General features: G+C 40.9%; 1 protein-coding gene across 3 annotated transcripts in view; it reads right to left on the bottom strand.

Moving 5' to 3' along the window:
• The window catches only part of ube2f (ubiquitin-conjugating enzyme E2F (putative)), a 103413-nt gene that overhangs the window by 71231 nt on the left and 19290 nt on the right, over positions 1-12892 (bottom strand). For 2 of the 3 annotated variants that reach the window (XM_034110077.1, XM_034110078.2), the window contains exon 5: positions 4745-4812. The exons of the other annotated variant lie outside the window; for it this stretch is intronic. In XM_034110077.1, coding sequence (XP_033965968.1) covers positions 4745-4812 — 68 coding nt within the window. The remainder of the gene's footprint in view (positions 1-4744; positions 4813-12892) is intronic. 3 annotated transcript variants of the gene reach the window in all.

The raw sequence follows: 12892 nt of genomic DNA, 5'->3' as shown, positions 1-12892 counted from the left end.
TGACAGCGGTCTGTCTGTTCTGGATTAAAAACGTGTCACGTGTTTTGAATTGACCAATCAGAATCGAGTATTCAACAAAGCCATGTAATGTTTTTTAACGGACGTTGTCATATGCGCGGGCCGCTAGTGTCTGTTGATCTCCAGACTAACAGCAGCATGAGAATAACCTGCCGAAAGTGCCGATGCTCCATGGCGGAGGCTCCGCTAGAAATTGCCGGGGTTGCGTTTGTACCCCCTTAATGTCTGACCAATGGTTGAACAGCATTTCCGAGCACATGACTTGTGTTTAAAGTTTAGAGTCCGTTTGAGTTTTGCCCGTGTGAACGCAAACCGAACCTTCTGAAAAATGAAACAATGTAACAAACTGTCGTCTGGTGCGCACCAGAGAGCGGACTATTAGGTGTGAACGCACCCTTAAAGAGCCTGTGACACGGTTTTCCCCCCATCATCCAAACCCATCAATTTGAGTACATATTGTCCCCTTGAAAACCGTTACTGAACTGATTTTGGATATTTGTACTTTGATAACCATTAATCTGCCCTTCAATGTTGACAATTTTCTGGATCTTCTCGCGGATTCTTCAAGTCCCGCCAAATGATGGGTGACGTCATTGAGGGCACAGCGCTCAAGCTGCACCGTCCAGGATCCCAGCATCTGCATGTAAACCTTTATATATATACAGTCAGATGTAAACGCACGACGGTGCACACAGCAGAAAGCTCAGACAGCGATGACAGGTTAATGTTGAACGTGTCTGAGAGCTCATATGAGGCTGAAGGATCGGTTTATGTATCTGTTAGAAGTTTAGGAATGAGGTGCGTCAATATGGGCGATCATATGGTCATGTAGCCAGTGGTGGAATGGGACTAAAAATCATCCCGGGACTCTCGACTGGCCCACTTCGGTACCGCTAGTAAATTGTCAACGGGGGGAGTGGGGGATGTCAGGGGCGGCGGGTGCTGTAGATAGTAAATGTAAATATGTAAATATTTGTGTCACTGCATCCTGGTAAAATACAAATATAATGTATAATGTCTGTGTCTTTGACATTAGCGCTGCTAGCCACCTGTGCCCTGTACTACGAAGCCAGTTCAACAGACCCTGGATATGTTTGAGTAACAAACAAACCAACAACAACAAACTAACAAACGAGATCTCGCTAAGCGGTCCTACGACGCTGGTTATCAACTCGGTAAATCAAGCCAGGGTTTCTCTCTCCAACTGAGAGCGCGTTCACGTCTAAGACACGAGTGGATCTGACTTTAATTACATTTGTCTCGAGTGTTTCGTCAACATAATGTGTTAAATAATACTTCTGCATACAGTCTGTGACACTGTGAGTGTTGCACGGCCAGATGAGGCTGGAGAAGCTGACTCAGATAAGGAAATATATGATATATTATGATATTATATGATCGATGATCTGATTGATGATGTAATATGAATGATAAGTGCGACACGTCGGCGTCTTCTCTGCATACGGCAGTTTAAACTGTATTTCCTTTATCCTGTAATATGACTTGAGAGATTTAAACTCCGCACACTGAGTTAATCTCTTTTCTATAGACGCCGGAGGCGGGCTGCGTCAGGTAAAATAAGTTATTTAGCCTTCTCAAACCTGAGCCTCACGCGCCGCCTATGGGGGATGTGCTAGTTACTTATCCGACCGGCCCACTTCGGTACCGGCCCATCGGGATTCGTCCCGATGGCCAGTCCGCCACTGCACCCAGCCCACGTAAACTGTCAACGGGGGGAGCCTCGCTGCGGGGAAACGGTGGACCTAGTGTCCCGATCGGAGTGGGAATAATAATAATAATCCGTGCATTTTATCCATTAATTTCCACAACATTGTGGTAAAAAAAACACACGTTTAATCCATGTTGTTGGTGTACTACAACTACAAAAAGCATCGGTTTGTTTTCTCATCAGGAAATGCAGACCGGCTCAAACAAACGATTTTTAATCATCATCCTCACGATCATTTAATGTATCATATGTTCGCCGAATTGACATGAAAGCACTAATAAATGTAGTTTCATCCACTTGAGTTTACAACCACAAAAATAATCGATTTGTTTTTATATCACATCCGACGGGAGGAAATTCAGCAGCTCTCACTACCGATTTTTAATCCTAATGTAATCATCATCTTCACCACGATCATTTATGTTTATGTTCGCCGAATTGACATGAAAGCACTGACAAATATGAATATACTGTAGTCAACTTCATTAAAACGTTATTAACGTGCCTAATCTCAGTAATTCACCATTTCTACGCATGACAACAGACTTTGTCCGTGTTTGGCTCTCGAAGCGTTCCCGCATTGACTTCACTTCCGGCTTCCCCCAAAACTTCAAAATGAGTCGAAGGAATTTCCCCGCGATGTTCGAAATTATTGATATTTAACGGAACGGTATCGCTTTTTCTTTTTTAAACTGACGGTTCGAGATTACTAGTAGCCCAATATTTCATTGCACAACAGTTGTTGGGATGCTGTCACAGGCTCTTTAAGGGCTGTAAATATAATAAGCCTGTTGTCAATTTTAGACACAGGCTTATTATATTTACAGCCCTTCATAACATTCATTTTCTGGACTCAATGTGTGTCTTGGTCGTTTTCTTTGTTTCAAGCAAATGAGTGCTTTTTGCTTTGAAATCACTTCCGCGAGTTTCGCGGGCCTCCCCCCTCGCTCCACTGACCATTAGACCATTTAGTAAGGTAAAATGCAAAAGGACAAAAACGCCTCTCAGACGCTCTTCCGTTTACTTTTTTAATAAAGAAAAACAAATGGTCCGTAGATACACGGACTCATATAGCCTATGTATGTATACTGTAAGGAGAATGTATGTGCGTGAGAGGACCAGTATGCAGTATGCAATTTAAAAACATCAAACCCATGTTTAGTATCGACCTGCGAGGCACCCTCAGATAGACAAATGGCAAAGAATATGTAACAAGACAAAATATCAATTTCTCCTTTTGTTGATAATTATGATAAGCCAAATACAACAGCGCTCCCAGGTAGATTACTATTTGTTGTTGGTCAACATGAAGGCTTTTATGCATATTGTATCAGCAATAAATGTTCCATATCCAATTATGTTTTTGGGGTTTTTTCTGTTGTTTGTAAGTTTGCAGGTTGCAAAAAAGAATTCACACAAGGTTTCTATATTAACTCAGTTTCAAAGTTTGATGATATAAAGCCATCTTACCTGTTATCAAAATGTCTATACATTTAGAATAACATGAACATGTGGACTATTTTCAAATCAGAAAAGATATTTATGCATTCTTTGGACTGCTGAGATTTACTATGTTTTAACAGTGAAAGGTGCCCGTGTGAAATGACTATAATTATTAATCATGTAATCTGAAAATCTTCAATTCCTTTAACTACAGGGAAGCTCTGTCAGGGATAATGAAAAGTGCATAGGATGTTAATAATAGTGACAGACCTCGGGAAAAGGCAAGGGAAAAATGGTTGTTTTGATTTTTCTCAACATGCAAATGCATTTTATTGCGATCTTGTGGTTTCCTTTGGTTGAAATACACCCTCAACCTGTAATTGAATGAAACCGTGCTGCAGTACAAACTAGGTCGTAATGTATTTGCACTAAATCCTAATAACAAACAGACTGCAACATATCTTATACTGTGCACATATTTCAATAAAGTCAATTCACTTTGGCACCCTTTTCCAAATCTCAAATAAATCCAGATAATATTTACAGCCCATATTAATTGTTCAGTTGATCCCTTCTAAATTAAGATGATCTCTGAGTCATTATTAGTCATTGCTATTATTGGATTCCATCAGTTCTGGGCACTTCCCGTGCTGTGTAACAGCAAAAACTCAAAAAAAAGTTTGTTAACTTGATGGATAGAAACCCAATTACATGACAGACCTAACTTAAAGCCTGTAAGTCTGAAGGAAAATCAATGACACGCTGTTTTGAAAAGTCAAGGAATGGATATTTGTAATAAGACTTCAAACCAGGCAGATGACTGATTTGTTGTGCTTGTTGGGCCATTAAAACCCTCACACAGCTTTAAAAGTTACTTTATTACAGGTCATATACTGATAAAGAGTGCTTCTGAAACCATCTGAGTCATATTCTCTTACCCAAAGTCAGTCAGTGGTGTAATTCTCTACTTGAAGCCACTGGGGCCAACATTATGAATCGATTAACCTTTCATGAATGAACGTTTATTATTTATCAGTCCGTGGCAGGTGTCATAAAACTGCCACAGATGGATGAACAGAGAGAAACAGTGTGTGATAAAGGGCTCAGACAAAAGACTGAGATACAAGGCACACATACATGTTCAGGGTTACATACGGACACAAACAAAAGATACCCCCACACACACAGGCACACACTGGCACGGTGAGATAAAGCCAAGAATGAATAGAAGAACAGAAAAAAAGTCATGAAGGTCAGGTGGAAAATATTATGCGGTTATTTGAAGTCCTTCCACTAAGAGATAAGAAAATGCCACTACTTTGATATCATTTATGAATTGTATTGAAAGGAAATGTGATATTAATGCCATTTGCTTACATTTCACATTACATTTAGATGTTTAGGGCACCACTACTGTGCTGGAGAATGTTTCATGCAAAGCAAATCTGGAAGTTTCTATTCAAACACAGGAGGCTGCTGCCAAATGCATATATGCATAAAATACAGCCCAGACTATTACTTTCCAAAATGATGAGAGATAATTGGAACGCTTACCACCATGTTATAGGCTTCTGGGACATCTATTTCAAACTGAAACCTTCCACTTTGGTAGTAGCCCTCATCTGGAAGGAAATGGAGGAAAAAAACAGAAGAGAAGGGTTTTCAATAATGAACAAACGACAATAAAGTCTGTGTAATGACAATCATTCATGTACAAATGCCAATGGAAAGAGGGCTTTAACCATTGACATAAGTCAGGTTTCCAACAAATTGTAAAGCACATTTGTATAGAATAAAAAAAAGATGAAGCGTGTGACGACCGTCGTTGATATGAAGGAAGTTGCATCTGAACTCAAACATGAAAGAAGACAGCGGAGATAGTCCAGCAAATGGAGAGGTAAATCTTAACCTGGGAAGTAATCTCAGGGGAGTAAAGACCTGATGTCTGACCTTTCAATGGAAACATGCTGAAGGTCAAACATAATCATGGCTTAATCCTCCATTTCAATCTTGCAATGGCGGACTTCATTACACGAACACACGAACACACACACACACTTTCACACCTAGTACACCACATTCATTGGGAACAGACCAATCCTGTTCTTTAACCTCTTAACCTCTTAAGCCCCACGGACCCGAGCTCGGGTGTCAATCACCCAAATCGACCAATGGGTTCCAGAGATAGGATATTGCGTAAGTATAAGTAAAGGCAGTATAGCTGGTTTAGGCACACCCCACTCTTTTTACGCAGCATAGTATAGCATAGCATGTCCCAGCATGTCCCGCAGCGACAGGAGAGCAGAGAACGGCAGATCGATCAGCGAAACAGCAGGATTTGTTTTCTTTGTCTTCATTGTAACAATGGCAGCCAGAAAGAAGACTTTTTTGTCCGTCGAGGAGGCATTGGACATCGTATTTCAGGACTCTCCGTCGGAAGATAGTGATCTCGTCACGCATAAAGGGGACAGTAATGACTGATTATGAACCTCCGTCACCGGAAAGGTATGTAATCTCTCTGTTTGTATCTATTACTTATTTATTTGGTGTAAGAGTATTCATCTGTTTTTATCTTTTTGTTATTCATTTGGTGTAAGAGTGTATTCATCTATAGTAATGTCACGCACGTGACAATAACACAACGGCATCCATCTTGTGATATAATGTTCTTTCACACACTCAACAACAAACACAGAAGATGGATGCCGTTTCTTGTTCTTGTTGTTGAAATAAACAAGACATATACATGTTGAATTTAACACGTTATTACATTACATTTAGCTGACGCTTTTATCCAAAGGGACTTACAATTATTACGTATTATATATATACACAAATGCATACATAATATGTATATACACAATATACATATATAAATATTAGAGCCGGGACTCGATTAAAAAAATTAATCTAATTAATTAGAGGCTTTGTAATTAATTAATCTAAATTAATCGCATTTTTAATCAAATATACATATTTGACCTGAGAACAGTGAGAAGCAATTTTCACATGGATTTTACTCCAAGTGGAGTGCAATCCAGTGAGCCAGGGAGTTGGTTATTTTCTCAGACGTGGACTTACTTATCCTGGCCCTGAAACCAGTCATCTAGTTGAGTGTGGGTTTGGTCAGGGTGTGGTTCCTTCCTTGCACTCGGAGTCGGGCTAACGTCCACGCTAGCTGCTATATGCTTTGCATTTAGGTGATACTTTAGGCTTGATGTGCTGCGGTGATATGCAAATTCTTTTTTGCATAATTTGCACACAACCGTGCTCTTATCGACGCTTCCATCCGTCCATTTTTTAAAACAAAATTTCCCATCCACGGGGCCGACCAAAGCGGACTCATCAGCTTGTTCGTTCATGTTTGACTATTGTTCACCGTGGTTTGTTGTTGTTTGAAGTCCCATGCTGAAGTCATGAACGTTAGTTGGTGCTCCAGTATAATCGGTACGCCTGAAACTCATCCAGTGAGAAACGTTCCGCTGTGCAAAAATAAGTGTGATTAAAACGCGTTAATTTTTGTGTAATTCATTCATCTTAATTAACGCGTTAAAGTCCCAGCCCTAATAAATATATGACAGACGGAATATTATTAAATATTGAAAAGATTATATGAACCCCGTCTAACATAATTTACACGGTATACATTTTGAGTGATATAATGTTATTTCACACACTCAAAATTGATGTTCTGCTGTTGTTGTAGAGAAATTATTTCTGATTTGAGTTACATTTTTGAAAGTACAAGCCAGAGAATTAATCTATTTATTTTTTCCACATTTGTTTTCACAGTGAGGAAAGCGATGATGATATGGCTTCTGGATGCCCGAGTATTATGGGGAAGATGTCACCAAGGTCAGGAGGTACTGCAGGAGGTGCTCTGATGCTGGCAACAGAAGGGTGAAGACACCTGTGTACTGCAGAAAGTGTCAGGTCCCTCTGTGCTTCACTACCAAAAAGAACTGTTACAGGGCATGGCATGACTTACTGGAGTAATACTGTAACATTCAGGCTTCGGGACGGGTAATGTGGCACTTTATTGGCGTGATTGCACAGTATATGTTGTCTGTGGCTGATGATTGTGTGCACCTGGTGTCCTGTGTTGTCTCCTCCCCCCTCACCTGTGTTTTGTTGTGCTGATTGGAGTGTGGGTATTTGGGCTCTGTTTTCCTGTCTGTGGAGAGGGCTGGGTGTGTGAGATCCTTGTGGCTGCAGGATGTGCGAAAGGAGAACCGCAGGATTGAGGCGGTGAACTTTGTGCCCATGATTTTAATAAATGCCCACGTCGGGTTATATTTTTGGACGTTCTGCCTCTGACTCCTTTCTTGGTCTGGACCGCTCAACGGTCAGCTTCACAATTGGTGTCAGAAGTGGGATTCGACCAAGTAAGGAGGTGAAAATTGCGAGAGGGTAGAGGAGGGACCAAGGAGAGCAACCGCGGCTGGGGGTGGCTGTGCCTGGAACGGACCGGGGGGCCACGGCGTTGAAACCGGGTGGATGACTGGTTGTACCGAGGCCGAGACTGTACAGACACTGTGCTTCCTGGGGAGAGGGGGAAGGAAATGTGACGAAGGTGACTATGGACTGACGGCTTCGGGCCGGGTAATGTGGCACTTTATTGGCGTGATTGCACAGTATATGTTGTCTGTGGCTGATGATTGTGTGCACCTGGTGTCTTGTGTTGTCTCCTCTCCCCTCACCTGTGTTTTGTTGTGCTGATTGGAGTGTGGGTATTTGGGCTCTGTTTCCCTGTCTGTGGAGAGGGCTTGGTGTGTGAGATCCTTGTGGCTGCAGGATGTGCGAAAGGAGAACCGCAGGATTGAGGCGGTGAACTTTGTGCCCATGATTTTAATAAATGCCCACGTCGGGTTATATTTTTGGACATTCTGCCTCTGCCTCCTTGCTTGGTCTGGACCGCTCAATGGTCAGCTTCACAATACTCTTAAACCAAATAAATAAGTAATAGATACAAACAGAGATTACATACCTTTCCGGTGACGGGGGTTCATAATCAGAGTCATTACTGTCCCCTTTATGTGTGACGCGATCACTATCATCCGACGGAGAGTCCTGAAATACGATGTCCAATGCCTCCTCTACGGACAAAAAAGTCTTCTTTCTGGCAAAGAAAACAAATCCTGCTGATCGATATGCCGTTCTCTGCTCTCCTGTCGCCGCGGGACATGCTATGCTATGCTATGCTATGCTATGCTGCGTAAAAAGAGTGTGCGTGTGCATAAACCAGCTATACTGCCTTTACTTATACTTACGCAAGATCCTATCTCTGGACCCCATTGGTCGATTTGGGTGATTGACACCTTTTTTGAATTGTTAGAGCCAATCGAATCGAGTGGCAGTTTCAAAATACGTAAATACGTTACGCCTGCGGAGGGGGAGCTATGCGTAAACCGCATCTCCCGCAGCTGAAGCCACAGACTGTTAATCGTTGGACCTACTCTTCTGCCGTGAATGAAAGGATTGATTATCAGTAATCATTTTAAAGTGACAAGAGACATTGGATTAACCTTGAGCAGCGTTTGTATTCCTTTGAACACAACTTTTGATCACAAAACAGCCAAGGTAAGACCTAATTATTGTCATGGAGTTGAAAACTGATATTGTTTACTTGCTATGTTCTGGCTGCTAGCTCGGTTAATGTTGTGCCTGTAGTGATGGGGTGTATACCCATGTAATCTGTGGAATCTCAGCTTTCAGAATATGTGTTGTTTGTGCAGAAAGTATGAAATATAAATGATCGTTTTTGTGAGTTATGAGCAGAAATAGCAATTGCCCGTTTTTGCCATGGGGAGGCTTCTTGTGAGACTACTTTTTCGAAAAACATTTTTTTTTTCATATCGTCAGTTAGCCAAGTTTCCTCCGGTCAGATTGGTATGGAATATTAATAGTTTCATGAATGACACTTCAGATATAGCACTGTTGCTACATATATAGCATTTTCGGGCTCCGTGGGGCTTAAGAGGTTAAGATATGTGTCGGCAGTTTAGTCATCATTAGAAAGGTAGATTGTAGAGGGGAATGTTAATGGGCTGCTTCTCAACCAAGTGAGCTAGACAGCAGCCCATTAACCAATCATGTTTGAGCAGGTTTTGATTACATGCAGGTCAAAATGTAATCTCAGACCAAGCAACATTGGCTCTGTCCGACAACAATTGAGTAACGATTGGCTAAAGATAAACCATTAACTGAGTGTGAAATGGCATCTTGTGAAAAACTCTGGTCATGGACTTTGCCTTTTAACTCAGTTCTTATTTTGCTAATCCGCAAATAAAAAAGTACAGGCCCATCGCAAATAGAGTCTTGGCTACATCGGAACCCCCACAATATTTGAATGGTTTTCAACCAGTCAAATTGTCCTCTGACACGTTTCAAGATTGTGCTATGAAGAGAAAACACATATGCAAGAAGAAAAACAAGTACGAGATTTTTACCCACATTAAAGATATGATTTGTCTTAGTCAATTGGGGCAATTTCTTCGATAGGTTACTAGGTTTGCAAGCTGTCTCTCTCTGTCAGCCACTCTCCTCATCTCTCCCTACCTGTAGCCTTTCAAGCCAATTAAAGGTTCATAGAGGACATGGCATGTGAGGGGACTTTAATTAGTTGGATAGCTGTGATCTTATTGTGTCACGCTGTCAGAAAAGGACAGGAATAACACAGCACTTACCAATTAACGCAGGATCAGTTTTGGACAAAATAAATAAGTGGACTAATCGGACCTCACACAGGTGGACTGATACTCGTGACATCCTGAGAGAGATAGACAGAAAGGGAAAGTCCTTGAAAATACGCTGTGTAATGACCTAACCTGTTTATGTGCTCTATTAACTGAGCAGCCAGAATCCAATTTTGCACCTTTTGTCTAAAAGTACCTTGCTGAACTTTTGTAAATGGACCATAAAATATACTTCGGTTACATACTGTAGTTATACAAAAACACAAACATATTAAAAACACCTTAAAACATAATGCAATACAAATGTACAAAAGAAAATGGTTATTTATTGCTCTGACACGGTAACAATAGCACTTAAAAGTCGTGTTTGAGTTGAAACATTTTTATTTACACCCATTTAGCATTGGCATGCTGTTCTATTCTCATTCTCGACTGTCGTCTGTGTTCTCAAACACTGAGCAATTTGAGATAAGACCTGCTTTGTAAAAGAGCTGTCCTACCGCCCTCCCAGATACCATTCACTGCAACAAAGACAGAGGTACAATTGAATTAGACCGCACAAACAGTCCTCCCTGTATTATTAATGTGCAGAGATAGACGGAGTGAAACACTGTGTGAAAAAGACATACCGCAGTTAGACAGTACGAAGGTTAACAAAAGAAACCGCTATAGATCCAAACCAAGGGCTGGATGGATATAAAAAAAGAGAATAACAAAAAGTAACAAACTGAAAGGGCGAAAGAAAGACAGCAGACAGAAAGCATCTACCGACTAAAAGTGTCTGTCAGAGGTCAGAAATAATTAATGAGTGTCTTCAGTTTACTGGAACAATGAGTCTTTTCCAGCACAGCCCTGCATACCTGTGACAGTTGACAAGCTAGCTAGCAGAGTTTGTTCAATAACCAAATCTTTACCAACCAGAAATGCACCAATGTGAAATTTCTCAGCCGATAACAAAACAATGCCAAGATTCGCAATATAGCTAGAGCCAGATACAAATGCTTATGTTTTTCGGAAAACAAGTATAACTGTTTTTCAGCCTTTCATCACATTAACTCTGAATAAGCCCAATTGGCCATTACATTGGTGTTTCCCTATTACATATTGCTAAATTAACAGTAACCAAACCAAAACGTTCCTCCCACAACAGTATAGCGGTACTTAGTGGAACAAAAATCACAAGGATATCAAATATTATAATGTTATCCACACTCAACTTGTACTAATACACACTGATAGTGCCATATGCACTCAACTTTAAGTACAGAAGTACGCAAAACAAGACACAGGAATACATCTTTGAGACACATTCCAAACAGAAAGACGCTAGTTAGTTGCTTAATGGAAGCGAATCCAAATATTTGTCCAAGAATGCAAGGCACAAAATTCCCATTAGTTTTGGCTATTTGTTGGCATTTGCTATATGTACGGCTACGGGATGAATAGTGCTCACTGTACTCACTGTACTCACTGAGGAACAACTCAAATACCTAAGAGGCAGTTTCAAGAACATCACCCGAATATGCATCACTACATAATTTGGGTGGTCTGCTTGGTTTTTACACAATAAACAAATCCTACCGTTCATTTGAAAGACCCACAATTTGAAGCTGTCTGAGAGGACCCTTAAAATGTAAATGTAGCCTTTGTCTGGATAAACAATTTTGCCTTCTTAAGTGCATCCAAGTAAAAAAATCTGAGCAAGAAATCAGCCATCATACCAAGATTTATTAGCATAACTGTGATGTCCCCTGTAGGAATACAAGGAAGTACAGTGATGGTAGAAGGCTTGATTGGAGATGACAGGTAATTATGGTTTGTGACAGATTTCTTAAAGACGGATCCATTATTAAAAGCAAAACCGAATGGGACGGCTTATCTTGAAAAACAGCAACAAACAAGGAAGCTTCTGTATTTTGTGGTACTGACAATATAAGTCCATTACAATCAGAGAGTTGTCCTACATAAGGAGCTATATTACCTTTTGTTATTTTTATACTTTGCAAGGGGTTGTCCACCGATTGTATTTTTTTTTAGGTATAGAATGAAGAGTGGGGGCAGATACAGGCGATAAAGCATTTATATCTTGTACTGTAATAGCCATCTTCGTACCTATTATCTTATAATTTGTTACTATTTATCTTGTATGATGAAGTATTCTGATTCTGTTACAGTGGGGCAAAAAAGTATTTAGTCAGCCACCAATTATGCAAGTTCTCCCACTTAAAAAGATGAGAGAGGCCTGTAATTGTCATCCTAGATACACTTCAACTATGAGAGACAGAATGGGGGGAAAGAATCCAGGAAATCACATTGTAGGATTTTTAATGAATTAATTGGTAAATTCCTCGGTAAAATAAGTATTTGGTCACCTACAAACAAACAAGATTTCTGGCTCTCACAGACCTGTAACTTATTCTTCTTTAACGTCCTCCTCTGTCCTCCACTCGTTAACTGTATTAATGGCACTTGTTTGAACTCATTATCAGTATAAAAGACACCTGTCCACAACCTCAAACAGTCACACTCCAAACTCCACTATGGCCAAGACCAAAGAGCTCTCAAAGGACACCAGAAACAAAAGTGTAGACCTGCACCAGGCTGGGAAGACTGAATCTGCAATAGGTAAGCAGCTTGGTGTGAAGAAATCAACTGTGGGAGCAATTATTAGAAAATGGAAGACATACAAGACCACTGATAATCTCCCTCGATCTGGGGCTCCATGCAAGATCTCACCCCGTGGAGTCAACATGATCACAAGAACGGTGCGCAAAAATCCCAGAACCACATGGGGAAACCTAGTCAATGACCTGCAGAGAGCTGGGACCAAAGTAACAAAGGCTACCATCAGTAACACACTATGCCGCCAGGGACTCAAATCCTGCAGTGCCAGACGTGTCCCCCTGCTTAAGCCAGTACACGTCCAGGCCCGTCTGAAGTTTGCTAGAGAGCATTTAGATTATCCAGAATAGGATTGGGAGAATGTCATATGATCAGATGAAACCAA

The sequence above is a fragment of the Pseudochaenichthys georgianus genome, chromosome 21 (genome assembly GCF_902827115.2).
Source record: "Pseudochaenichthys georgianus chromosome 21, fPseGeo1.2, whole genome shotgun sequence".
In the NCBI taxonomy this organism is placed as follows: Eukaryota; Metazoa; Chordata; class Actinopteri; order Perciformes; family Channichthyidae; genus Pseudochaenichthys; species Pseudochaenichthys georgianus.
The sequence above is the reverse complement of the archived record's forward strand: the minus strand, read 5'-3'. Positions and strand labels throughout refer to the sequence as shown.